Source organism: Panthera leo, chromosome B4 (genome assembly GCF_018350215.1).
Source record: "Panthera leo isolate Ple1 chromosome B4, P.leo_Ple1_pat1.1, whole genome shotgun sequence".
NCBI lineage: Eukaryota > Metazoa > Chordata > Mammalia > Carnivora > Felidae > Panthera > Panthera leo.
Window position 1 is genome coordinate 43,150,586 of NC_056685.1, and position 27,609 is coordinate 43,178,194.

The 27,609-nt window shown below is 37.4% G+C and overlaps 1 protein-coding gene across 1 annotated transcript in view; it reads right to left on the reverse strand.

Annotated features, from left to right (window-relative positions):
* Positions 1–27,598, reverse strand: part of LOC122224220 (ovostatin homolog 2-like) — a 54,005-nt gene extending 26,407 nt beyond the window's left edge. The window contains exons 1-15 of the mRNA XM_042945767.1: positions 27,255–27,598; positions 26,754–26,937; positions 25,595–25,751; positions 24,030–24,082; positions 23,555–23,575; positions 20,764–20,932; positions 20,188–20,272; positions 16,251–16,368; positions 12,206–12,317; positions 10,809–10,918; positions 10,308–10,466; positions 9,190–9,417; positions 8,331–8,385; positions 7,756–7,901; positions 7,226–7,375 (exon numbers count right to left, since the gene is read on the reverse strand). Of these exons, the coding sequence (XP_042801701.1) occupies positions 7,226–7,375; positions 7,756–7,901; positions 8,331–8,385; positions 9,190–9,417; positions 10,308–10,466; positions 10,809–10,918; positions 12,206–12,317; positions 16,251–16,368; positions 20,188–20,272; positions 20,764–20,932; positions 23,555–23,575; positions 24,030–24,082; positions 25,595–25,751; positions 26,754–26,937; positions 27,255–27,319 (1,812 nt within the window). The 5' untranslated portion in view covers positions 27,320–27,598. The remainder of the gene's footprint in view (positions 1–7,225; positions 7,376–7,755; positions 7,902–8,330; positions 8,386–9,189; positions 9,418–10,307; positions 10,467–10,808; positions 10,919–12,205; positions 12,318–16,250; positions 16,369–20,187; positions 20,273–20,763; positions 20,933–23,554; positions 23,576–24,029; positions 24,083–25,594; positions 25,752–26,753; positions 26,938–27,254) is intronic.
* Positions 27,599–27,609: the final 11 nt, after the last annotated feature.

The window sequence follows — 27,609 nt, forward strand, 5'->3', positions numbered from 1 at the left end:
CAGATTCTGAGAGGTGTTTTACTAAAAATATTAGATTTTAAATATAAAGGGAAAAAGCCAAGCCCTTCAGGCAAAAAAAAAAAAAAAAAAAAAAAAAAAAATCAAATAATTTACAAGGGCACACGAATTAGACTTATGTCAGTGTCCTTAAAAGGAAGATTTGAAGCAATTCCAATAGGGTAGCAGCATTTTCAAGAAATTTAAAGAAAGTGGGAACCAAGAATTTAAAATATAGATAACTTGTCCTTCCCACAACAAAGCTTTAGTGAAAGAATTGTGAATGCGAAATTCAGGGAATTCTCTACCCAGGTGACCTTCTGAGGAATCTAGTATAAAAGAGCTTTGGGCAACCAAAGGATGGCTAAGGCAATGGGCGAAACTTGGTGCGTTTGAAGAGAAAAGTAGAATGTAAACATAGGATGTTTTGACAAAGAAGTAAAGATCCAACTTTAACATGAGAGAAAAGGTGAAAGTACAATAAAATTATTGACTGTGGTAGAGATAATAGGAAGGAGTCAAAAGATACTACTTAAAAATGACTGCTTAGATTTAAAGGTTAGGCAAGAAAAAAGTGAGATTAGAGTTCTATAAAAGATATAAACACAAAGACGATCACTAAAATAAAAATTAAACCTCAGTTAAATGCAAGAAATTTGAAACCATCTAGAGCAAAGAAAAACTCAAAAAGCTAAAGAAATAAAATAAATTTGGGGTGCCTGGGTGGCTCAGTCAGTTAAGCGTTCGACTTCCACTCAGGTCATGGTCTCAGGTTCAGTTTGTGATTTCGAGCCCCTCATTCGGCTCTCTGTTCTCAGCGCAGAGCCCGCTTTGGATCCTCTGTTTCCCTCTCTCTCTGTTCCTCCCTCGCTCACTCTCTTTCTCCAAAATAAACATTTAAAAAAAGAAATAAAGTAAATTTAAATGTTGCACAGTAATTATAACAAAAACGTTATGATAGAGTTGATGCCTGTTATGATAGAGTTGATGATATCACTCATATCAATACAAGTAAATAGACTTAATTCTTTTCTAAAAAGTTTTTTTAAAGCAAAATCCAGCACTATACTTCTAGAAAAAACCTATAAAATACAATATTTCAAGATACTAGGACTAAAGTGTAGGTAAATGAAATTAATAAGAAAGCAGAGGTTGTAATTATCTTGATATTAGACAAAGTAGAATTAAGGACAAAAGGCATCAAATAAGATAGAAAAGGGAACTTTGTAGTGCTAAAACCCCCATTGCACAATAAAGGGACAAGAGTAATGAATATCTGTGCACCAGATAATACAGCAGTCATTTATGCAAAGTGGAAACAGCAGAAGGTGCAAGGGGAGGTAGACAGAAACACTCTTTACAGAGTAGTTTAACACACTACTCTCAGTACAAGACAAGTGTATTTAAAAAATAACAACAGAATCTTGCCATTTGCAATGACGTGGATGGAGCTAGAGAGTATTATGCTACACGAAATAAGTCAGAGAAAGATAAACACCATATGATTTCACTCTTATGTGGAACTTAAGAAGCAAAACAAATGGGCAAAGGGGGGAAAAAGAGAGAGAGAAACCAAGAAACAGACTCTTAACTGTGGAGAACAACCGGACGATTACCAGAGGGGAGGTGGATGGGGGATGGGTTAAATAGATGAAGGGAATTAAGGAGTGCACTTGCCATGATGAGTACCTGGTGTTGTAGGAAAGTGTGGACTCACTATATTGTACACCTGAAACTAATATTGCACGTATGTTAACTATCTGGAATATAAATAAAAACTTGGAAACAAATTAGATCTTACGGATAGAAAACAAACTGATAAAAGAGATTGCATCTTTTGAATACAAGTGAAGCATTCTCAGAATCTGTTGATACATTTGGGCACGCAGAAAAAAAATCAGTAGTTTCCATAAAGTAGAAAGATTACTGATCACGAGGCAGGATAACTTGAAATTAAAACGAAAATCCCCATATAGGTAGGCCTGTCTACATATACATTATAGAATGCTTCACTAAGTAAGTTTTCAGGGAAAGGCTAAATGCAGATAGTATAGAATTTCTGAAAAATGATGATGTAATTGCTACAGATCCAATCTAAGAGATACTTTAAAAGTAGAGATCAGAGAATTCATAGGCCTTAACGCTTAAACCAATAAATATAAGTAAATGAAAATTATGCAAATTTCTAAGTAAAAGAAGTTACAAATAACATCAACAAAACAAGCAACAATAAAGAAGTTATATGGACACAAGCAAAAATTAATGTGTTAGAATACTTCAAAAAGCCCATATTAGATCAAATTAATCAATCAAAATCTGAAGTTGAAAAAATCAACACAACAGGTAAACCACTAACATATTAATAAGGAGAAAAAAAAGGAAGAAACTAAAAATATGCAAAATAAAAGTTACATAAAGAGGAAAAAATTAAAGAAAAGAAGGGTGTAACGATTGATATACAGCACAGAGTTTTTAAATATCATGAGATTTCTTTGCACTTCTCAGTACAAATAAATTTGAAAGCCTATATAGAAAGAATTTCTTAGGAAAATATAAATTGCCAAAAGTGACACCAGTAGAGAGAGAATGCTTAAGCAGACCAATTTCTACAAAAGAAATAAAATTATTAAGAAGCTACCATGCACAAAGCACCAGGCACAGGATATTCTGCTAGAGTCCAGAACAAGGCAAGGATGCTATTCCTCCTGCAATTTAATATTCTACTGCAATTAGGCAAACAATTTTTTAAAAATAGATCATCAGGGGAGCGCCTGGGTGGCTCAGTCGGTTAAATGTTCGACTTTGGCTCAGGTCATGATCTCGCGGCCCGTGAGTTCGAGCCCCGCGTCGGGCTCTGTGCTGACCGCTCGGAGCCTGCAGCCTGTTTCGGATTCTGTGTCTCCCTCTCTCTCTGCCCGCCACCCCCCCCCCCCCCCCCCTTGTTCATGCTCTGTCTCTCTCTGTCTCAAAAATAAACAAACGTTGAAAAAAAAAATAGATCATCAGGGGAGCGCCTGGGTGGCTCAGTCGGTTAAGCGTCCGACTTTGGCTCAGGTCATGATCTCGCGGTCAGTGAGTTCGAGGCCCGCATCAGGCTCTGTGCTATTTGTTGGTAATATGGCAGTATCCCTAGAAAGCCTAGAGAACAACTTCTAGAACTAAATCACTAAAGGATTTCAGCAATTTAGCAAAATTATAAAATTATTCTGCAAAAAAAATACCTCTCATATACACAAATAATAACAAGTTAGAATGTATTATAGAAGAGAAAACTTCATTCACAATAGCAACAAAAGAAGTTAACCTGCTTCTGGATAAGCTTAACAAGAAACTACATAAAAGTTATTTAAAATTAAAATTCATGAAAGACGTAAAAGTACAGTTGAACAAATGAAAAAGGCATTTCATGTTCTTGATGTGACATTTCACCATCAAGATGTACTTGATGTGATTTATAAATTCCATACAATCACAATAAAAAAATATCAGTGAACGTTTTCTGGAATTAGACAAGTTGAAGATAAAATTGCTACAGAAAATCAAACATGGCAAAATAGCTAAGGAAACTCTGAAATATAAGAGCTGGGGGATGAGAAAGAGGAGTTGATTTCTACCCAAAAATTAATGCACCCTACAAAGCTTCCATAATTAAAACTGTGGTGCTGACCCATCAATAGACAGGCAGACCAGTGGAATAGAATATAAACTCCAGAAATAAATATAATTGCAAATAGAAATACAGTCTATGGAAAAGTATTGCAAACCAGCACAGCAAAGATAATGTTGTATCAACTGGATAGATACTAAATTTTAAGAAGAGAGAAATAAAATAAGTACTATTCCATTGTCTAGTGAATTAAGGATCCCTGGAAAAATAGTTATTTTCAAGGCTGGAGCAAAGAAAGTACAAGATGGGCCTCTAGCATCTTGCGCCAGAAAATCAGCAATTGCTAAAACCATGATGTGGGCACGTCACAAGAACACGGGCACCGACTTGAAGATGTTCCCACTGGGAAAATTTAAGATAATTGTAACATAAAAATAAAGGATAGTAATGAATTGTGAATTATTATTTAAAAAATTTTTGTGATGTTTATTTTTATTTTTGAGAGAGAGAGAGAGAGAGAGCATGAGTGGGAGAGGGGAAGAGGGAGAGAGGGAGACACAAAATCCGAAGCAGGCTTCAGGTTCTCAGCTCTCAGCGCAGAGCCCGACGCGGGGCTCCAACTCTTGAACCATGAGATCATGACCTCAGCCGAAGTCAGACGCTTAACCGACTGAGCCACCCAGGCACCCCTGAATTGTGAATTATTAATTCAAAATTATAAACGTTGAGAAATAAATATTCCTGCATCCATAAGTAAAGAGGAAGAGGGAGAACTAGAAAATCATGTTCCAACTCTCATACCAATATTGGTTTTGGCAAAAACTATCAATGGATGCTAACTCCAAGGAAATTCTGATGAGAAGCAGGATGTACAAAGAGTCTTAATAAGCACAAATTGCTCATTAGTTTAAGGAACAAAATAGCCAGTGGAGATATATGGAAACACCTTTATCAGGTGACTAAAATTACCATCACCAAATGCGCGGCTGAATCTTGTGTACCTTGAAAAACACACAGTATCTTACACACTGTATTCCGGACAGAGATGCATAATCTTGGCCCAAACATGAGAAACATCAGACAAACTTAAAAAGAGGAACATCCTATTTAAAAAACTACTTGGCTTACGTTGTTCTAAAAGGTCAGCTTTATTAGAGACAAAGAAAGATTCTGTTCCAGGTTAAAGGAAACTAAAGGAACATGACTACCAAATGCAGTATGCGATTCTGCCCTGGATCTTGCACTAAATTAGGAAAAATGTGTGGTATAGAGGACAACTGACAAAACTTGAACATAGCTGGCAGATTAGATCGAAAGTACTGAAACAATGTGCAGTATCCTAAATTTGATAACTGTATTGTAATTATGCAGGAGAATATCCTTGCTTTTAGGAAATGAACACTGATATATTAAGGAATAATATAGCATGAAGTTTTCTACTCACTCTCAAATGGTTTAGAAAAAAAATTGAAATGCTATATACATATGTGTGTGTGTGTGAGAGAGAGAGAGAGAGAGAGAGAGAGAGAGAGAGAGAAAGGGGGGAGAGAGAATGGGAAAGAGAAAACAGATGTGACAAAATGTTAGAAACTGGTGAATCTGGGTAGAGAGTACATGAGAGTTCTCTATACAATCCTTATATCTTTTAACATTATTTAAAACTAAAAATTAAACTTATATAACATAATATTGAAAGTACTATAAACTTAATATGAATAGGAACATTCTCCTTTATATAACATCGCTTGATTTACACTGTTAATATGGCCATAGATAATAAACAAGGGCAACTTCCTTTGGCTCTGATATATTCTGATTCACTTGTATCTTCTGGTCTGGTGAAATGCTTCTGGAATTTTCTACTGGTGGACCCTTGATGGTTTTTCCTCAGGGTGTTTTTTTTTTTAATATTTTTTTAATGTTTGTTTATTTTTGAGAGAGAGAGAGACAAAGTATAAGTGGAGGAGGGGCCGAGAGAGAGAGGGAGACAGAATCCAAAGCAGGCTCCAGGCTCCAAGCTGTCAGCACAGAGCCTGATGCGGGGCTAGAACTCAGGAGCCACAGATCATGCATGACCTGAGCTGAAGTCGGAGGCTTAACTGACTGAGCCACCCAGACACCCCTCTCAAGGTGGTTTTTCTAAGACCTTGCTACCTCCAGTTGTAGGAAGAATGAGTAGAGATGATTTACTCTGGCTCCATGAAACTCTTAGAAGAAAAGTATATATAGATTTTCTATGTTTATAGGTAAGCTTATCCTTTATTTGTTGATACTTTTCTGACTCTGAAGTCAGTTAGAAGCTTCGTAGCTCCAGGGTATCTGGGTGGCTCAGTCCATTAGGCATCCGACTCTTGATTTCGGCTCAGGTCACAATCTCCTGGTTCTTGAGTTCGAAAGTCCTGCATTGGGCTCTGTGCTGACAGTGCGGAGTCTGCTTGGGATTCTCTGTCTCTCTCTGCCCCTCCCCCTGACAAAAATAAATAAACTTAAAAAAAAAAAAAGAGAAGCTTCTCAACCCCAATAAGAAATTTAAATGTATTCAACTTTGACATTGGGAAAAAATGTATAGCTTATGTCATGATTAATTGTTAGTATATTAAGTCATTAATTTTTATAATTTATACTTAAAGCTGGATGTACTATAGATTGTTAAAAGCAGAATACTAAATTGTGTTTTTCAGTGAGATCCCATTTGTAAAATATATATGCCTTCAGAAAAGAGATTTAAAAAATTACATCAGAAATGTCCATATCTATATAATAAAAGTCCATTTTGTGAAATTAAAACAAATTATCTTAGTGTTAATATTATGAATGATTTTAAAGATTTCCTTCTTTCTGCCTTTGTGTATTTTGCACATTTTCCGCAGGACACAGGTGCTGTGGTCTGAACTTGTATGTTGAAATCCTCATGCCCAGAGTGATGGAATTGGAGGTGGAGCCTTGGGGAGGTGATTCGGTGGAGTGGGTAGAGAGTGAGATTAATGCCCTTATCAAAGACGCCTGAGAGATGTCCCTTGTCCCTTCCACCATGTGAGGACACAAGGAGTCTGCAAACCAGAAGAGGGGCCTTGCCTGACCATGCCAGCTCCCTGATGTCAGAATTTCAGCCTTCAGAACTGTGAGAAATATTTCTATTGTTTATAAGCTACCTAGTTTGGGGGTATTTTCTTGTAGCAGTTCAAATAGCTTCAGACAATAAGTATAATTTTAATCATAAGAAAAATTTTTAGTTATTCAATTAGTCATAAATGGGATCATACCTTTCAATATTTATATGTCCTCATGCCAAAAAAAAAAAAAAAAAAAGGGAAAATAGCCAACAGTTATTAATGGAAACAATTTTGATGTGAAATTCTAGAATTGCTGGTCTGGAAATGCTTACGAGAATATAAGATCTCTTAACAGGTAATAGACAACTGTAGACTGTATCCAAGCATCTCCTCCAACACAGAGATTTAACTCTAAGTTTCAAGAAAAATAAAGTGTATAATCCCTGGGAGAAAAAAGAAGGAGAATACTTGATATTCTAAAACTTGTTTCGTCTCAAATAAAGCACATCGGCTGAAAGGCAAGGAGTCCAGATGAAAACGAGGAACAGGAGGAGATCAGAGAGCTTACACTTTCGGCTGACAGCTGTTGTTCTGATTTCAGCAGAAGAACACTTTTATCCACAGCCCGGAGTGCGCAGTATGAGTCAGGGTTTGCTTGAAGGTAGAGATCCGTGTTGGAGCCAGGTAGCCCCTGCTCCTTAGAGAACTTCATGCTAACCTAAAGTGGAGGAAGAAAAGGAGAGTAAGATACTTATAAAAAATTTTTTTTTCAATCTTTATTTATTTTGGGGGGGGGGGAGGGGCAAGGAGAGAGAGAGACACAGAATCCGAAGCAGGCTCCAGGCTCTAAGCTGTCAGCACAGAGCCCAACACGGGGCTCGAACTCCCGGACCGTGAGATCATGACCTGAGCCAAAGTCGGTCGCTCAACCGACTGAGCCACCCAGGCGCCCCTCATCCCTCCTGTTTTAATCATACCGACATTTATTGTGAGATCACCGCGTAAAGGCGATAGTAGTCATGTAAAGAAAGAGAGAGCGGGGAGAGAACTGCTTCGCTCCTCTCTCTCAGGACAGGAAAGAAATAGAAGAAACATCACCTTGTTTTTAAAGCACTTGTCAACCTGGAATCTGACACTGTCAGCCACAATTTCCCCACTGGGGTGAAGGGTGTAGACAAGCATGACAGCCACAGGAGCAAGATCGGCACTGACGTTGATCGGGAACGAGAAGTTTCCATTCCAGGCTGTGTAGTAGGAGATGTCATTAATTTTAGTGCCAAAACTTTCCTGGCTCACTGGCTACACTTGGATAAAAGAGAATGGCTGATGGATAGCGGGAGCGAATTGGGCTTTGTGTTAAAGTCAAACAAGTTAAATAGTGGGAACGACGTGGGCAGATAAAAAAGACTGCATAATTTAGGCGGCAACAATATTTGGGTTTGGCGGAGCACGTTTCTATAATGGGCTTGACAGCCTGGCAACGATTGAAAGGAGTTGAAATCACTTTCTCTGCAATATTTGGAAGAATACCCTGGGGTCATACTATTGCTTTCCACCCACTAATCGTTAACGTTAAGTGCTCTTGACTCTATCCCTATAACATTTTCTTAGAAGGAAAGAAAAATGAAGGCAGAGTACCTCGTAAAAAAAAAAAAAGAATGTATTATGTTTACCTTTGTTTCTGATTTCCTTTTGTCCGCTGAGGAAGATAGCCCCTTTTACCATCACCTGGACAGAACACAGGAAACACGACGTGTAACATCACGCTATCTAACAGAATCTGAAGAATTGCTAATGACGGTCTGATGATAATTCTGTTCCAAAGATAAGGTAGCTTCTACGAACAAATGCAAAACTCTGCACCGCTTGGAAAAGAACACAGAAACTTCTACGAACAAATGCAAAACTGCACCACTTGGAAAAGAACACAGAAACTGACAACGATGAATTGAAAGTCTATTATGTGCTAGAAACTTGGTAAATAATATGCAATTCACCAGGCAAGGGAGTGTACAAAGCCCTGAATTATTTAGACTGTCTCGCTTCAAGGAAGCCAAGTCATGTCACTTCTCCACCACTGTTCCCTTATTTGTAAACTGAAAATTCAGTGTAACTTTTTTTTTCCCTTTGCCTCATAAGGACAAAATGGATAAATATGGAGACAGAGCCAAAAGGGCTCATTCCTTTTACTGCTTATCAAAATTAGCCTTCCCCTTTACTCTCTTGTCTCTGCCTAATGTTGTACTCTCATGAAGGGTCACGGATACTCGATGTGAATTATAACCGAATGTTTAAAAGAGCAGACTCTGAGTGGCAGGTTTTTCAACCTTAGGGAAATTGAAATTGCCTTGGATGTTTTTATGTGTTCATTTACTTGCTTCTGTGTTTGTTTTTAGCAGATCCAAGGGTAGTCACAACCATGTGGGGTCTGCACACTCAGGAACAATGACATGATTGATGTCCCCGTTCCAAGCTGCCCTGTGCTAAGCAGACAATCAGACAAGACCCAAGGATCCATCAGTGGAGACTTACCAAATAAAAAAAGTTGATATTGGAATCATCCCTATATACTTCTTTGTTTAGGGTGTAATGCACAGTAACAGTTTTCTGTTGATTGCATCTAAGCTGTTTTGGTTCAGGAACAATCTTCAGGAAGCTGTTGGTTCGGGAGTAAAAGCGTGAAACTGAGAAATGAGCATCCACATACTCAGGCGCTAACCAGCTGGGAGGATAGCAGTTCTTAGGTCGAATATACGTGGCCTAATAGGAAAAGAGAAGTAAAGGATGTTAGAGCTATAAAGACTTTTAAGGATAGGGATTATTCCAGAATGGAAGGCTTCTTATCTCTTCACAGTAGAGAGGAATCTTAGTTTGTGGCTGACGTTTCAAATATCAAGTTATTGGAAGTAAAATAATAATTACGCTTTCTTCTTTTTTGGCGTACAAAACATGACCATAGTTGTATGTATATTTTATTAGGCCTACGCTAGTTTATTTTTACTTTGTAACTGAAGTCAGGGAATAGTCTTACACCCTGTATCTTTCAGCTACATTTGAATGAATTTGATGAATTGTTTAACTCTAAAATTCTGTTCAAGAAGCAGAAAAATGGAAGTCAAAGGGGATAAAAAGGCCAAATCATCTTCATGAACTATTTCTGGTGTCTCAGAGGAAAATATTGGATGTTACAGACTTTATAACAATTGTACCAGGCTATTATCTCATCCTCTTGAGTAAGTATTCTTACATATTATTTAATGAACAAGGAGACATATAAAATACGTGAAATTTTGCAACTTTTTAAAAATATATATATTTAAAATTTTTTAAATGTTTGTATTTATTTTTGAGAGAGAGAGAGAGAGAGAGAGAGACAGAGTGCGAGTGGCAGAGGGGCAGAGATAGAGGGAGACACAGAATCTGAAGCAGGCTCCAGGCTCTGAGCTGTCAGCACAGAGCCCGACATGAGGCTCGAACTCATGAACCGCGAGATCATGACCTGAGCCCAAGTCGACAGTTAACCGACTGAGCCACCCAGGTGACCCTAAAATATATTCTTAATATAAATGATCTTTTAAGAGATTCCTAATGTTCAAAATTCCTAACACTCAAATACTTTGTGGGATCTTGTCTACTCTTTGGTGTCTTACTTTCAGGTTGAACTCTGAATCGAATATATCTGAAGTGTCGATGGAAAACAGAGCTTCCCCATTGTCGTCTGTGGTGTAGTTTCCTATAAACCTGTTATTTAGCTCCAATCGCAATGGCTTGTTCCCCATTGGTACATTATCAGGTCCAGAAAATTTAAGCTGTGCCAAAAAAAAAAAAAACAAAACAGGCATTAATTTTTAAAACTCAAAACATCACATTTCTATAGAGAATTTTCTATTCATAAATGTGATCGCTTATTTGTAATTTTATTAAAATCCAATAGACAGAAAGATGGTCTATTAAATAGATACATAAAATGGAAACAGCTATAATTGTGTTGATCGCTTTCCTTCCCCCGTGGGGGACTTTCTCTCATCTATCAGACATCTGAGGCTACAAGTGTGTTATAAAAGTAGGAAAAAGATGTCCAGAAATTTTCAAAGGGCAATCCATGATCCAAGAAAATGAAATGAGAATATGTATTTTTAAGTCAAACCTACAGTTCCAAAATAAGGAATGCCTCTTCTGTAGAAAGAATCCATATTCTCAAAGCTCACACTCCCAAGCAATTGAGTGAGAAAAATGGAAGTCTTTTCACTGATCTGCACACCTGTAAGAAATAAAAAAAATAGTGTGAGGGAGGATGAATTGTTTAATCTAGAATCTCAAAAGAACAAATAGCTTAGGGGATATGTACAAACTTCTATGCAGAGAATTACATTCTTGTTCGACATTGAAAGGAAAGCGTAGGTGCTTTGGAGTATGTTTTAGAATACTCTGTATCTATCTGGTTATAATATACATCAAACTTAATAACATAATCAATGTGAAAATGTTTGGACCAGAAGCAGGAGAAAATGCTTTTAATTTCTTTCTTCTGACCATTCTACTCAGTTCTGGCTTGTAACTCCTTTTATAGCAGAGAATGTCACAGACATCTCTTGAGAGAAGGCTTTCACTTCCTTTAAATCTTTCTGTAGCCTGTCAAGATAACTATGCTTTTAGACTTTTCCCAGATAAGAAAAATATCTGAAAGCAAAGTAAATAGGAATGGATTGTGATAAGCAGAGGTAAACATACCTAGCTAAGTTACAATGCGAGAAATACCCATAACAAATGCCATCACGCTATTGATCAAGTGTGTTTATACAAAGCACTTTATAAATAATATTATCTCACTCATTTTTAAGCAACAAAAATAGCAATTGAATCTGGCTTTCTCCACTCCAAATTAAATTCCACTTTCCTCTTTTTCTTTGTTATTCTTTTAACAATTATTTATTGAGCACTCATGTGCCATCTTGTAAATTTCTCAATGATATTTTATACCCGCAAATGTCTCCATTTGTATTAAATCAGAAGTTGACAAACTTCTGTGAAGAGGACCTCACAGTTATTATTCTAAGCTTGTGAACCATAAGCTACACAACTTTGGCATTTTAGCTGTTAAGCAAGGTAAACGAATGGGGTCATGTTCTAGTAAACTTTACATAAAGAAGCGTGGAGCTGGGTTTGACATTCTAGCTGTAGATTGTGAACTTTTGTATTAAATCAAAGCTCAGACCCGGTCAATTGGTTATCAACTGATTTACCCAAAATTAAAAAGAGTGCCTACTTTATTAGCTTAGCTTGCTACTTCAGAAGAAATCTCTGTCTGATTGATGCAGGCACAGAAGTAGATACAAACCTGTAACATTTACATAATAAGTTTATTTTAAACATTAGGAGGAAAATCTTTTTTCAGAAGCAACCTTCAAGTTGACCTATTGGTAAATGTACTCCACTTTACTATGTGGAACAATTATTGATCTCTATTTGGTGAATCTTGCTTACTAGATACACTTCTCCCTAGGAAGCTGCATATACCCCCAGGTTGCCCATAAAACATGATCATTACCTGTCCCAAATTCCGTAACTGTTACAGCGGTTTGAAATGACATGAAAAATCCTGAACGGTAGAGTTGGAAGACTTTCGTATTCACAATTTGAGTCACACAACCATTTCTCAACTGAAAAATGAAGAGAAGGTATAATGAAAAGATTAGGGATTCAAAAGTCTTAAAGGGATATAGACTTTTAGCACAGATTTCTACCTTCCCCCACCACCCCATGGTTTCATCTCACAAACTTGTTGAAATGACCAAGAATTCCAAAAGAAGGGCTGGGAGTCCATCAGCAATTACAACAAGTGAAGGAGGTAATGTGTATTTTACAGACTTCAGGGATATTCTATTGACAACAATGTAGATGGCAATAAATTAAAGATGAGAATCCTATTTTAAGAATTAGAGATTAAAATCATCTTGAGTCTTCAAGTGTGTCACACAAGAACTCTTTTTAAGGTAAATTGTTATTTAAAATGAAGAACAAATCTATAGATGATCTTTCATTGGTGACATCAGGAACGAGAGAAACGTAGATTTAATTATATTTTAAAATGAACGGTACTATTAATTCTAAATTTAAAATGGTAGAGGGATAGATCAATTCATCTGACTCTCAAAACTACCACATGAGGAGACACGATTGTCATCACCATTATATGGATGAATAAATTGAAATATATAATCTGCCCAAGGTCACACAGATAGAAAGTGGTAGCTAGGCATTCTGATCCCAGAACATGTGCTCCTCTGAACCATCAGCTATAATGTTAACAACAAAAACAGGCAATTTTACTTTGTCTATTTATAATACAATCAAATTACAAAGAAATGACAGAGGCGCCTGGGTGGCTCAGTTGGTTGAACGTCTGACACTTGATTTCAGCTCAGGTCATGATCCCAAGGTCGTGGGATCGAGCCCTACCTTGGGCTCTGCCCTGGATGTGGAGCCTGCTTAAGATTCTCTCCCTCCCTCTCTCTCTCTCTCTGCTCCTCACCCCCCATTCATGCATTCTTTCTCTCTCTAAAAAAACAAAAATTAAAAATTAAAAAAATGAAAATAAAATGTAATCAGAAGAATCTTACATGCCTTGAAATTAAGAAAAAAACCATTTTTCAGTAATACCTGAGTCAAAGAGAAAATATAACGTAAATCAATAAGAATCTCGACATTAAAGACACGGAAAAAAGTGTTTTGCATCAAAATCTATGGTATTAAGCTATGGTTAAAAGAGAAAGTAAAACACAATGTGTTTTTAACGAGAAGAAACAACATTTTTTAAAGCCACCAAAATAAACTAAAATTTCAGGGAAAAGAAAGAATATGATGACTATAAAAATAAATGATTTAGGGGTGCCTGGGTGGCTCAGTCGGTTGGACATTCTCCTTTGTTTGGCTCAGGTCATGATCTCATGGCTCATGAGTTCGAGCCCTTCATCAGGCTCTGTGCTAACCACTTAGAACCTGGAGCCTGCTTCAGATTCTGTGTCTCCCTCTCTCTTTGTTCCCACCCCACCTGTGCTCTGTCCCTCTGTCCGTCTCTCTCAAATATAAGAAATAAAACATAAAAAAAAATTTAAAAAAATGATTTAGGAACAAAAAAATAATATCGGAAAGGAAATAATAAAACAAAAGTCAGAGGAAATCCAACAAAACAGAATAACCTTTTACGAGCACTATTTAGAATAAAGAGGGAGACCAAAGTTGTATAAGATTAGATGCTAATACAACACAACTTAGTATCCATTTAGAAGAAAACAAAATGTGTTATTTTACAACATAATAAAAACTACTTTATGTTGATTAGAGAAATTTTTAAAATGTTAAAATCACGCTTAGATAGCTACACGTACAACATGGTGATAGGTGAGAACTTTTTCTAAGGCTGAGAACCTGTAAACATCAGGAACTTTGGTATTTCAAAAATAACACAATCAAAGTCAATATTTAAATAACAGACTTGAAAAAATATTTGCTTAGGGGATAGAGGGCAATATTTATACTAAAAGAAAGTTTCAGTTTCACACAAACAGGGAAAACAAGGACCATTAAGAATTCTTGAAAGAACAAATTCAAACTCATAACAAAAATATGAAAATACACTCAAGTTCACAAATAATACCAATTAAACCAAAAGAAACTTCTTTCAAAATGGCAACATTTTAAAACCTGCTATACATATTGCCGGCAGTAACTTGGGAACTATAGTCCTCTCACACATTGCTGACAGGAATTTAAATGCTTAAAAATTTTTTTGACAATATTTTTTAAATGTAAAATTGTGTGTGATTCTATCATCTATCTATCTATCATCTACTTTGATTCATGAAATCCATGCGAAGGAATCTGTATGAAATACATAAAACCACTGATATAGAAAGATAGTTTTAGCAGATTATTTATTGCTATATTTGTCACACTGGGGAGCAAAAAGCCATTCGCGGAGAGAACACCCATCACTTGGTAAAATGACTAAATTACATTAAAATCACACTACAGAAAACTGCACTGCTGATATGGAAGAAGTCGACTCAGCCTTTCTTTGCCTGCAATTCTTATCTACAGGAGTTCTGCTTGTCTTTAGCAAATCTTGATATTTACCAATTGATGTTCATCAATTTGGTGAGTAACTTCAGGACGATCAGGCTTAAATTATAAACTGAAATATATGCAAATCTCATTTTCGAGGTCCTAAGTTGATTCTCAAATAAATGGGCAGGATTGTTTACTGAGATTAAGATGCCACAGATCAGGAAAGCAGGTGGCGGCTTCAGAAATGAACCTCAAATTTAAAGCAATGCAGGTAGATACTCCGAATCGCAGGTGTGTGCGAATGAACTTTTTTCACAAGGACAATTCTAGATTGCATGGTGGGTCTTATCAGGGATTTGCTAATTTAACAGATGACTAATGATTCCACATGGGAAGACCAGAGAGATCATCTAGACGGTATATAAAACAAGAAAACCAATAAGGTTTTTCAAATTTAAAAATTCTATGAATCCATAGGTGGGTAACCATTTACATGGCCTAGAGAAAGAGACTATTGGTGGACGTTGTATTTGCTCCTTATTCTTCACCTTATCTAGCTGCAGCCTCCATTACCCACGAAATGAAAATAATGTTTTTAAGTCCCTTTTATAAATGGAATTGTAGGGGCCAAGGGCAGGTTCCCCCCAAACATGCCACATGGGCTTATCGATATTTTATTTTATCATTTAATTTCATTTTATTTTAATTTCATTTTATTATTTTATTTTATATGTTTACTTATTGAGAAAGAGAGAGAGAGAGAGAGAGAAGGGGAGGGATAGAGAAAGAGGGAGAAAGCATTCAAAGTAGGGTCCATGCTGTCAACACAGAGCCTGATGTGGGCTCGATCTCACAACCATGAGATTGTGACCTGAGTCAAAATCAAAATCAAAAGTCGGACACTTAACTTACCACCCAGGCGCCCCAAGGCATATTGATTATTTTACATAAAAGTTACTTAAGGAAGAGCCGGTGCAAGGACACTTAGATCCTCCTTGGTCCCCCTGAAAGAAGGGAAAAAAACTCCCAGGTGAAAGGCACCCTCGCTGCACTAAAAAGTAAAAAGACATCCTTACCACCAGAGACAGGGACTTTAAAGCCAAGAAAGCTCTAGAAAAAAAAAAAAACAAACCAAAAAACCCCAAAAAAAACCTTGCTGTTTTTTTTCTAATCTACTACCTCGACCCAAATTCCAATTCGAATTCCTTACTAATTAAAGCTTACAAACACCTGTTTTCTTTGTCCTGTCAATTCCTCACAAATTTATTGTCCCTCTGTCAAAAAGTATAAAAGCTGCTTGCCTTGGTCATCTTTTTGGACCTCAATTTCATTATGGGACCGCTGTATGTACCTAATAAAATTTTGGGTTTTTTTCTCCTGTTAACCTGCTTCATGTAAACTTAATTCTATTTAGTCCAGTGGAAGACTTTAAAGGGTAGAGGGAGGATTTTTTCCTTCTCTACAGAATCGAAGAAAGAATAATAATGAAATATAATGATAATGACAATAATAATGATGATCTGTACCTGCGCAATAAATTGTTCACATATTTCATTGTTGTTGTTCTCACAGTTCTCGGAGGAAAAGAATTTTCTGCACACCCGGATTTGAGCTTTTCCTTGCACCGGCTGGCCATAGGTGTACCTGGTAGGAGAAAGTGTAGTGACAATTATAGATGATCAATACCATGGGCCTATTTTATGGGCTTTTTCAGAAATTGTATATGAAATCTGGAACGTATGGCTACCCCAATGACTGAATTCTATTAGCAATCATCATCTATTAGTGCTATCTTCCCCACCGAATTTGAATTCAATTAGGCATGTGATCTGTTATGAGGATTCGGCTGCCTTTTTAAAAATCAAACTCAAGGGGTGCCTGGTTGGCTCAGTTGATACAGCATGTGTCGGCTGATCTCAGCACCGTGAGTTCAAGCCCCACGTTGGGCGCAGAGCCTACTTAAAAGAAAACAAAAATCAAATTCAGGGAAATGTAGAACCTAAAGTCTCAGCAAAAGGGATTTAATGATCACATCGAGTTTTTTAAATTACATTTTAGCCTGATAGAAATATTATAAAATTTGTCTGCAGCACCATTTTTTTTTTTAGCAGAAAATATATATGGATCTAAGTAACATGTGGATTATTAGGATACATTTTTTTAAGTTTATTTATATTTTGAGAGAGGCAGAGATAGTGCAAGTAGGGGAGGGGCAGAGAGAGGGAGACAGAGAATCCCAAGCGGGCTCTGCACTGTCATCTTGAAGCCCGATGTGGGGCTCGAACTCAAGAAACCATGAGATCATGACCTGAGCAGAAACCAAGAGTCAGAGGCTTAACCGACTGAGCCACCCAGGCGCTCCTGGATTATTTAGGATCTTAAAATACTTCCAGATCAATACTTAAAAAAAAAATTTTATATTTATTTATTTTTGAGAGAGAGAGAGACAGAATGCGAGCAGGGGAGCGGCAGAGAGAGAAGGAGAGACAGAACCTGAAGCAGGCTCCAGGCTCTGAGCGGTCAGCCCAGAGCCCGACACTGGTCTGTGACTCACGAACCGGAAGAGCATCACCTGAGCCAAAGTTGGACACTTAACCGACTGAGCCACCTAGGCTCCCCCAGATCAATACTTTAAACAACAATTCTCATTGTACATCCAACAAATGCAGCAGGTATGGAGATTGGCATAAACTAGATAAATTTTGATCAAAAGTATGTCTTGTGGGGTGAGATTAAATAAATATCTCATTTTCTCCTAAAACACACAGAAAACCACAACACAAGGTGGGTTTTTTTTTTTTAATTTCAATCAAAGGCAAATACAGTTGATTTGAAATTTTTTGTTATTTGAGGATTGCTTCATTTAGAAAAACATAGCACCTGTGAAATTAGTAAGTAGTAAAACTGAAAATAATTAAATTTATCAATGATTTTTTTTTTCTAATTTTTGGGCACTACTCTGTATCTGGTGGTTACACAGATGATCTAATTTATTTTTTAAGCGATCCTGAGACGTCGGTGTATAATGTCATTGCGCAGATTAGTGAACTGAGGTCAAGCAACTCGCCTACGTTGTAAGATACGGAATTGAAATTCAAACTCTGATCTTCCTCCCTTCCCACAGTCCGGGCTCTTCCACTAAGTTGCTTTTCTCTCCCTACTTAAAAATTGTCAATGCTTCTGAGAATTCGATTCGAGCCAAATCGCTAAAATCATCCGTGAGCTTTAAAGATCAATTACATATAACTCAGCGGCAAGACTCAGATCAGGCCACAGGTGACACAACTGAACATATCTTATTATTGCTTCTTACTGTCTTTTGCTTACAAAATAAAACTCTCATTGTCGTATTTTCTAGGGGTTAACACATGCCTGTGAAATATGTAGCTTAAATGTTCGTACAGATCAGAAAGAATAAACATTTTCCCTTTGTGATTTGAAAAGCTTTTGGTGGGTACTAATGCAGTTTATTAAGGTGTCTTTGCCTATAGGTGCGTTTTCTTCCCTGTTTGCTAAAAGGAGGTCGTTTGCCAAAATACCCTGGCTTGCTGTTGTTTTCTCAAGTTAAGTGCCAGGGAGTCCTGAAGAAACAAGGCACAGACGTAGTGCGTGCGACCTGAAGTAGGCAACTCATGCATGGATGTTCACTCCTAGACATACTGATTTTATTCATCCTGTTCCTGTAACCTGCCCAGAAATATTTCTGTAGCCACGAGAGCTTCTGTCTCAACTGCCTGGTCCTGTTGCAGGGCATCATGATTGCTGATAACTGAATACCATGTCATTTCAAATCTAAATGAAATGTAACATTCAAGAAGTTTTTGAGAACTCCCAATTCTGTATCAACAGTTAGTTTAGCAAGTCTCCTATGAAGGCGATACTTGATAAATACTTTGGCTCTCCTGATATCTGTGTCGTACTTTTTTTTTTTAGCATACCCCTGGGCAGATAAATTATAGGTATTAATCCCATTGACAATTCTGGCTTGTGTGGGATTTTATGAGTGAAACTAGTTTAGGAGCCTGGATTTTTTGAAGCTTATTTGATTACCTCCTTATTTTTAGCACACATATCTACATCTTTCATATATTACGTTTATGAAATTCTAGCACGTGTCAGGTACTCTTCACCAAAACAAGAAAACATTCGTAAAGTTGTACTAGAGTCCAAAGAACATTGTAGATACTGTCAACCTTTCACCCAATATATCTTTAAAGTACCTTGACTCTACTCAAGAATATTTTGAAAGTCAAAATCTACTTTGAAACCCTCTGAAAATGCTCTAAAGCAAACTATTTCCATGTCGCCAATTAAATAAAAAGTTGGAACAAATATGTCATATATTACAATTTTTAATTGTTTATATAAATTATAACAGAGGTCTTGGTTAGAAGAGTACTTCTGAAGTCAAATAGTATTGGTCTAAATCCTAAGTCGGCCATCAAAAGGCGCCATTACTGTTGATAAATTATTTCAGTTCTTTGTGTCTTGTTATCTTTTTTTTCTAAAATAAAGATGATAACAGCTCCTATCACATAGCATGGGGGTAAGAATATAATAAGGGCAATGCTCAGCACAGAAATTGGCATTCAATAAATATTAACTATATTAATTATTATTAGAAATTTGAGAAAAGGCATCATACTCTTAAAAATGTAAAAGGCATTTGAAATCATTTCCCAAAAAGAAAACTAAAATTTCTCAAATCATACAGGATTTTTCTTCACACGAGGAAGATTCAAATTAATTCTAATTGCTAAAAATACCTTTTTTCCCCCACTATGACATTTTGAAGAGTTTCTTTTTTATTTAAAATGAAAATATCAATGATGGTGAAGATTTAGTGAGGCAGGTACTTCTGTATCAGCTGCTGGAACTTTACACTGATGCAACGTATTTAGTGAGTAATATGGCAATCAAAAAACTAAAAGAATATTATACATTCTGTCTTGACAATTCCAGTTCTGGACATCTTTCTTAAGTAAATCGTTTTTAATTCAGAAGATACTTCTTATACACTTATACACAAAGACATATACTATAATAGTACGGAAAAAAGCTGAATAGCCTCCATGTTATATAATAAAGAAAAGTTAATTTGGTATGGCCACATAGAGTTATGTTTATGCAGCAAGGAATTGGAATTCATAAAAGATGAGCTGAATATGAAGACGTGTTTTCTTAATTATAGTGTATAGAAAAGGATGATTGCAGTTGATGAATATGAAAAGATTCATACAAGACTAGAAGAAAATACCTTACAATGTAAATGGCAATCGGCAGAATTAATTACAGGTAATTTCTTATGGTTTTCTTTGTTTTTAAAATATTTTACAACGAGAATTCACTCTTTCTCTAACAATCTTAAAGGAAGCATATAAATAAAGTTACATGGTTAATCTCATTTCTCATTCTTTCTGAGCTCTATATTGACCGTTGGAGTCAAATCTCCTGAATACTTACTTAGCACATACATTCACTTGGAACTCATCATCCGAAATAGTTACTGTTTGTGGTGCACTGACCTTAACTTCAAACCTGGGCAACACTGGAAAGAAAAAGAAATAGACTTCAGCCCCTACAATCATTGGTGAGAAAAACTTATGGCAATCATGTAACTAATCATGTAACTAGGTAAGTTTCTGTGCACAACATTTTCCTATGTATGCATCTCGATAGCCCACATTTCAACTGCCTCCAATTCTGTGTGTGGCACCAGTAAGTGATAGGGCCTTTCCTTTATCTTCCCTGTTCTCAGAACTTCACATGTTATTTATCGTAATCATTTAGATCGTCTTAGAAGATTGTCTGGATTCTAGAAGATGAGACATTTCCCAGGTAGGAAGGTCAGGGGTTAGAATAAGGATACAGGGCAAGAAGGAAGGATGATAAAGCAGAAAACCCCAAGAAAGGAAAATGGCAGAAAATCAAATCAAGCCTCACCTAAATCTTTTGGCTAAATCTAACATAAAATTTGTTTTGTTCAGCCCTTTGAACTCTTCCTTTATAAGGAAACAACCATAAGTAGTAATTCATTACCATATCTATCAACAGTAAATTGGTGTGTCAATGTCTTTCCTGATTTTTCTTTCACGATAATAGAGTAATCTCCAAATATTGGTTCTGAAATCAGTTGGAATGAGAGTTGGGTAATGTTTTGAAAGGAGGTCACATTTTGCCACTGAAAAATCCTATTGTGTTGAGGATCCTAGAAATAAAGAAGAAATAAAATTAGAGGTCATGAAGAGTATTATCCCTTCTTTGTTTATTCTGAGTACCTTCTATAGTTATTGGAAGTAAAGAAAACTACCATTTTATTGCACTAATATCTTGCACTGTGACAATAACATAACTTCCTCGGGTATACAAATTCAATATTACAGTATGTCTCTGTTAAGCCCCAAAAGGATAAGAACAACAATCTCTAACTATTGCTTTGGATTTTTGTCCTTCTGAACCAGAGTTCCATAGTTAACAAGTTTAAAACACAGGGGCGGGGCGCCTGGGTGGCTCAGTCAGTTGAGCGGCCGGCTTCAGCTCAGGTCATTATCTCACAGTCTGTGAATTCGAGCCCCTCGTCGGGCTCTGTGCTGACCGCTCAGAGCCTGGAGCCTGTTTCGGATTCTGTGTCTCCCTCTCTCTGCCCCTCCCCCGTTCATGCTCTGTCTCTCTCTGTCTCAAAAATAAATAAAAAAATAATAATAATAAAAAAATAAATAAAACACAGGGGCGCCTGGGTGGCTCAGTCGGTTAAGCATCTGACTTTGGCTCAGGTCATGCTCTCGCTGCTCATGAGTTCGAGCCCCTTTTCAGGCCCTGTGTTACAGCTCAGAGCCTGGAGCCTGCTTCAGATTCTGTCTCTGTCTCTCTGCCCCTCCCCTGCTCACACTCTGTCTCTCTCTCTCTCTCTCTCAAATATAAAATTAAACACAAAAAAAATTAAAAAAAATAAAACGCAACATGCCTGCCCCAGAGTAGTGCTTTCCACAGTAGAGTGGACCCACTCCAACAGATGCATAAGGAGGGATTTATTCTAACAAATACTTCTATTTGTCACTGGTGTTTATTTGGTCTATAAATAAACTGGTTATGAATTTACACAATGCATGCAAGAGCTGTTTAATGGGAGTTCTACATTTTCTTCTTTATTTGTTTTTAGCATATTACATCTTATGTGAGCCTGCTTCCATAAGCCTATTTAAAGATATCAACCAGTTGTGATTAAAGAATTCCTGATAAAAAGATTTCTACAAAGAAACAAAAACATTATTTACTACTCACTTAATTTAATTTTTTTTTCTCTCCTTTACAATAAAACCTAGAAAACTAAATTAATTTTCCAGGCTTCCTTTCAGTAAGGATTGTCCATATGACCAATGTAACCAAGTTGGCCAATGAAATGACCAATGTAACCAGCTTGGCCAATGAAATGTAAGTAGAAGTCACCGAGTAGACATTATTTCTAAAAGAATCAGATGCGGCTGGCCTTGAGAATAAAACAACACACTGAGGCCAGCCGAGAGGTTACATAGAAGAAGCCCGGATCCTTCGTAATATTATGTTGTTCTTGTCCAGACCTTAAAGTGCCTGCACTCAGACTTAGTGGTTTGTGAAAACAATAAAACTTTTACTCATTTAAACCAATGTTGGTTAAGCTTTCTGTTGCTTTCAGTGGAACACTAGCTGTGAAGGTAACTGTGAAGGTAGAATCCTAGTGTTCACACTAGGATGTGAAGATAATGCTATTTACAGATTACGAAGGATGCGGAAAACATGAAAATGGCTGACTTGATATTTATCCTACTGGAAGGATGAGCTATTTGCCACCCACGTAAGAAGGAATTCGTATTATAAAGACAAAATTATATTGTATATATATATATACAAAATTATATTATATATCGCATTATAAAGACAAAAAAAATTCGTATTATAAAGACAATTTGGAATATTTATATACATATATAATGACAATGAACCTAGATCCTAGTGTATTAACATTTAATTTTTTTTTTAATCTTTATTTATTTTGAGAGAGAGAGAGTGTGAGCAGGGAAGGAGCTGAGGGGAGGGAGACACAGAATCCGAAGCAGGCTCCAGGCCCTGAGCTGTCAGCACGGGGCCCGACGGGGGGCTCAAACTCACGAACCACGAGATCATGACCTGAGCCGAAGTCAGACGCTTAAGCAGCTAAGCCACCCAGGCGCCCCTCAGTATATTAACATTTAGACTTAGTTAATAGTAATAATACATATTGCACGTAGAAATTAAAGTACATATGTTGGAGTTGATGGGCACAAAAGATTTACTGACAGACTTAAGATCTGAAATTAAGTCACACTCTACTGCACTAGAGCTTTGAACTGTAGAAGGAGACTCCATTAACTATTTTCTGAAAGCAAAGGGTCCATTTTGTAATAATATCACCGACTCTATTTCAAACCTTTAGGTGTTTGTGTTTTCTATTTCCTTAAAATAAGATATGGTTAAATTAACATTGAGAAGGGCCAGTAGCCAAAATGAAGCAATTTTAAACATAAACCTCCCTTAGAAGGAGCCCAATCATTCATTTTCTGTGGAAATCCATTACTGCATTTGCCACACAGGATCAATACCAAAGTGGCAGCTTTTTATTTACATCTTCGGCTGATGCCTTACATTGTAAGTAGATAAACATTTCTCTTCCCCTTATTTCAGTTCCCTTACTTTCTAACTACACGTAATGAAAACTACACACACACGCACACACACACACACACACACACACACACACACATCCTTATTTATCTGAATATTCAAAATAATGAGTGTGATAAAGCAGATCGCTTACCTGAAGTGTGATCAATGGATACTGAAAAGAAAAAAATGCAGGTTAATATTGTAATAGTGTTTTTTTTTCTTCTTCTTCTTTTTTTTTTTTTGCCAGAATTGCATTGTTAAGATCGTCTGGCTTCGTGTTGAGACGGCCTTAAGTTTCGCAGAAGACCAAGTTTCCGTAGCTAAGCGTGCCAAGAAAACCCCAAATGTGAGAGATCCTGAACCTCATCAGGGAAGTGGAAAGCAGGTTCCATGCAACCCATTTTTTTCCCCCTTATATGATGAAAAGACCTAAAGAAGTACAAACTAACTCCCAGTAAAGACAAGTTCTAAATTTGGGGGTCAGCATTGAAACTCCACCTGTACAGTATTCCATGTTAGAATCAATTTCCGTACTTATGCAAAGCCTCCTGGTGACACTTTAGATGGTAATGGATTTGTTTACTTTGCTTCGATTTCATTGTACCGTTAGAAATTAATGAACTCACCAATTCCTCAACAGGTCTGAACTTGGTATCCAGTGTCACGATGCGAATTTGAACTAAAAGAAAAGAGGAAGAAGGGATGAATGCTTGTAAATAGACATAGGTATGTCTACGAATGCTTGTAAATAGACATAGCAATTAATTGTCTTGCTGTCACGGAATGCTGCCCTGTGTCCCCTAGCTCTGATGTGACCCTTTGAAATTTGGGTCCTATTTGGAAAGAGCTCTCGTTACACATTTGTAATTCCTCTGTTGACTGTTGACGATGCTCTATTATTACCAAAGCTGCTACCACCAACTGGAAAGTTTTGCCCTAAATGGCCCACAGGGACACCTTAAAAATTGGAGCCTCGGGGCACCTGCGTGGCTCAGTCAGTTGAGCATCTGACTTTCGATTTTGCCTCAGGTCATGATCTCACGGTTTGTGAGTTCAAGCCCCACATGGGGCTCTGCACTGACAGTGTGGAGCCCACTTCGGCATCTCTCTCCCTCTCTCTGACCCTCCCCGGCTTGCATATGTGTGCGCATGCACGCACGTGCTTTCTCTCTCTCAAAATAAATAAACGTTATAAAAAATTGGTGCCAGAATTAATTGTAGAAAGAAAAATGTGAAGTATGTATAGTAGAAGTTAAACATAATTTTCTGGAAAAGGATAGTAACGTTAGCAAACATTAAATTAATTTTAGCAGAATTCCAGAAAGATCATTTTAACTACCTTTATATACATAACAGTCATGATAACATTTTAATAAGTACAGAGAGAATATAATGCAGGGAAAAAAATCTCAGTATAGGAATTCTGTTTTAATTCTTTTATTTCTTTTCAAAATAAATCATACAAATATGTAATATTAGAAGAAAATACATAGATGCTGTCATCCAACCCCCTAATTTTACAAATGAGAAAGCTAAAGATCTCAAAGAGCAGAATTTCCTTGGCGAAATCCAATAATTTACTGGTACAGCCAAAACAAAAACAGAATCCTAGTTTGGTGTTCTTTCTGCCACCTTTTACTTACCACAATACTAAAGAAAATAGAAGAACTCTGCTTAGGTTATCAGATTAGTGATTATTTCTACTGGCACGAATAATAATAATAATAAGGAGTCTTTGTGCTAGGTCCTATTTTACATTGACTGTCTCATTTTATTCTCACACTATTTCCAGAAGGGAGGCATTTTTATTCCCTCCATTCTACAGATGAAAAGACTTGAGTCTACACAGAGATTTACTTGGCTGGCCCAACTGGTAAATTATGGAGCAAGAAGTGAAACCAAACGTTTTGCATTCCAGGCTCGTATCCATTTTATTACGAAAGTCTGTCACTAGAACTTTTAAACTTTTAAAGTGGCATGCACGCGTTTAAGAAGCAAAGCATTCAGTTCCTGGGGCTGGAGGGCACTGTTATGTAACTGACCTAGGCGGCCAGTAGAAATTCGAGAAATCTGTGATCCCGTACCATTCAGAATAAACTTGAGACTGACATTCACACGTTCGGGGTGCTCTAAATTTGAGGAATGTTTTCCTGAGGCCAGTGAAACAAAGGAAACAAGAACACTGACTTACCCTTCTGTCCAGGTTGATAGATGGGCTTATCTGTCTGCACAAAGGTTACGGTCTCCTCTGAAGCGAGTGCTACGGACCTCCTCTCGAAGATTTTAAGAGTCTCTCCCTTAGCCCGCAATGTCACAAAGGCCAAGGGCTCAGAGGACTTTTGAGACACCTGTTCATGTTAAAGAGCAGAGAATGGGAAAACAAGTTGTAGACATTGAGCTGGTAAATAAGGTCTTAAACTGGCTTCTCAGGCCGCGAGCCTCTAGAGAGGACCTTATGTCTTTTTTTATTTTTTTAATTTTTGTTAACGTTTATTTATTTTTGAGACAGAGAGAGACAGAGCATGAACGGGGGAGGGGCAGAGAGAGAGGGAGACACAGAATCGGAAGCAGGCTCCAGGCTCTGAGCCATCAGCGCAGAGCCCGACGCGGGGCTCGAACTCACGGACCGCGAGATCGTGACCCGGGCTGAAGTCCGACGCTTAACCGACTGAGCCACCCAGGCGCCCCAGGACCTTATGTCTTAAAGGGAGACTCAGAGACCACTTTTTACAATTGCTTTAGTTAGCATGAGGACTGTTTCTGACAAACTTATTTTTACGTCCGCTAGCCTTCTATTTTCTGTGTGTGTGTGTGTGTGTGTGTGTGTGTGTGTGTGTGTTGCCCTCACTGTCAATCTTGCTTCTTTTTACCTGTATTTTCTTTCCTCATATTGTTAAACGGTTCTATCCAAAGGGCAGTGATTGTGCTTGATTATCACTGCCTATGAAAGAATAATGGCAGTATTTCACAGGTTTTGTTGCATGGGTAAATTTTCCTTTTGTTTCTTGCCTCTCAGGAAGTCTCTGATCCCATTCCCTAGCTTCCACATTGCATCCAAAATCAAGGTTTGTTATCTCTCTAAAAGTAATGCTTTAATGCTTATTTGTGAGAGAGCGCAAGTTGGGGAAGGGGCAGAGAGAGGGGGACAGAGGGTCCCAAGCAGGCTCTGCGCTGACGGGAGCAAACCTGATGTGGGGCTCGAACTCCCGAACCATGAGATCATGATCTCTGAGCCGAAGTCAGACGTTGAACCGACGGAGCCACTCAGGGACCCCTCTCTAAAAATAATTTTTCAGTAATAATTTCCTCACCCGCGCTGAAGTTCGGAAACGGCAAGTTCAGTGCCTCACCTTGAAATCTGCACAAGCGTAGAAGTTATCGTCGTCCACATACTGGTCAAAAATCGTGGTGTTGTATCCATCATATTCTAGGACAACACTCAAGGATACAGATTCGTTAAGGTTTGAAAGGTGGAGACAAGCCTTGTCTGTAGAATGACTCTGCATCACGGAGGACACCCATAGGATATATTGCCTGTGCAAAGAAAGTAACCAAGGCTTTAAACAAGTGTAGCAGAAATGCAGAACACGCATAAGAAACAATTTTAACGTATTGAAATGTTTCTGAAACATTTTTCATAGCATTGCGATAAACTTGAGTATGTAGAGAGAGGCATCTTAAGAAAAAGGTCCTAATTCCCTCATATGCTTGTTTAAAATTTATAAGGCAAACCAGCACTCAGTCTCAGAAGTTGAAACAGTCAAGTAGAATCATATTTTAACACAGCACGCATTTCCCCTGGTCACTTTGCCAGGACTCAGGGTAAGAATACAGGGTATACATTTCCTTACGGTTCTGAAGCCACAGAAACAGTAAAATGAAGCAAGAAGGTGCTCAGAAAAATGGTGGGCACCATTTTATCCCAGTGTCTGAACAATAAAGACTTCAAGGTAAATATTCAATCTCTCTCTCTCTTTTCTTCTTATTCGATGTTAGCTGCCCCAATTATCCACTTTCTTTTCTTCCTTCCACTCTGCCTTTCCCTGTACGTTGTTGCTTTTATAGTCAGGCACGATGAAGGATCAGTTACTTTTTGGAACAAGTCACTTGGGACCCATCAATCACACGTAGAATAGCCTCTCCCATTACTTCTGGAGCAAGGAGGAGCGTGTTATCGCTTTATATATAAAACTTCCTTCTTAAGTT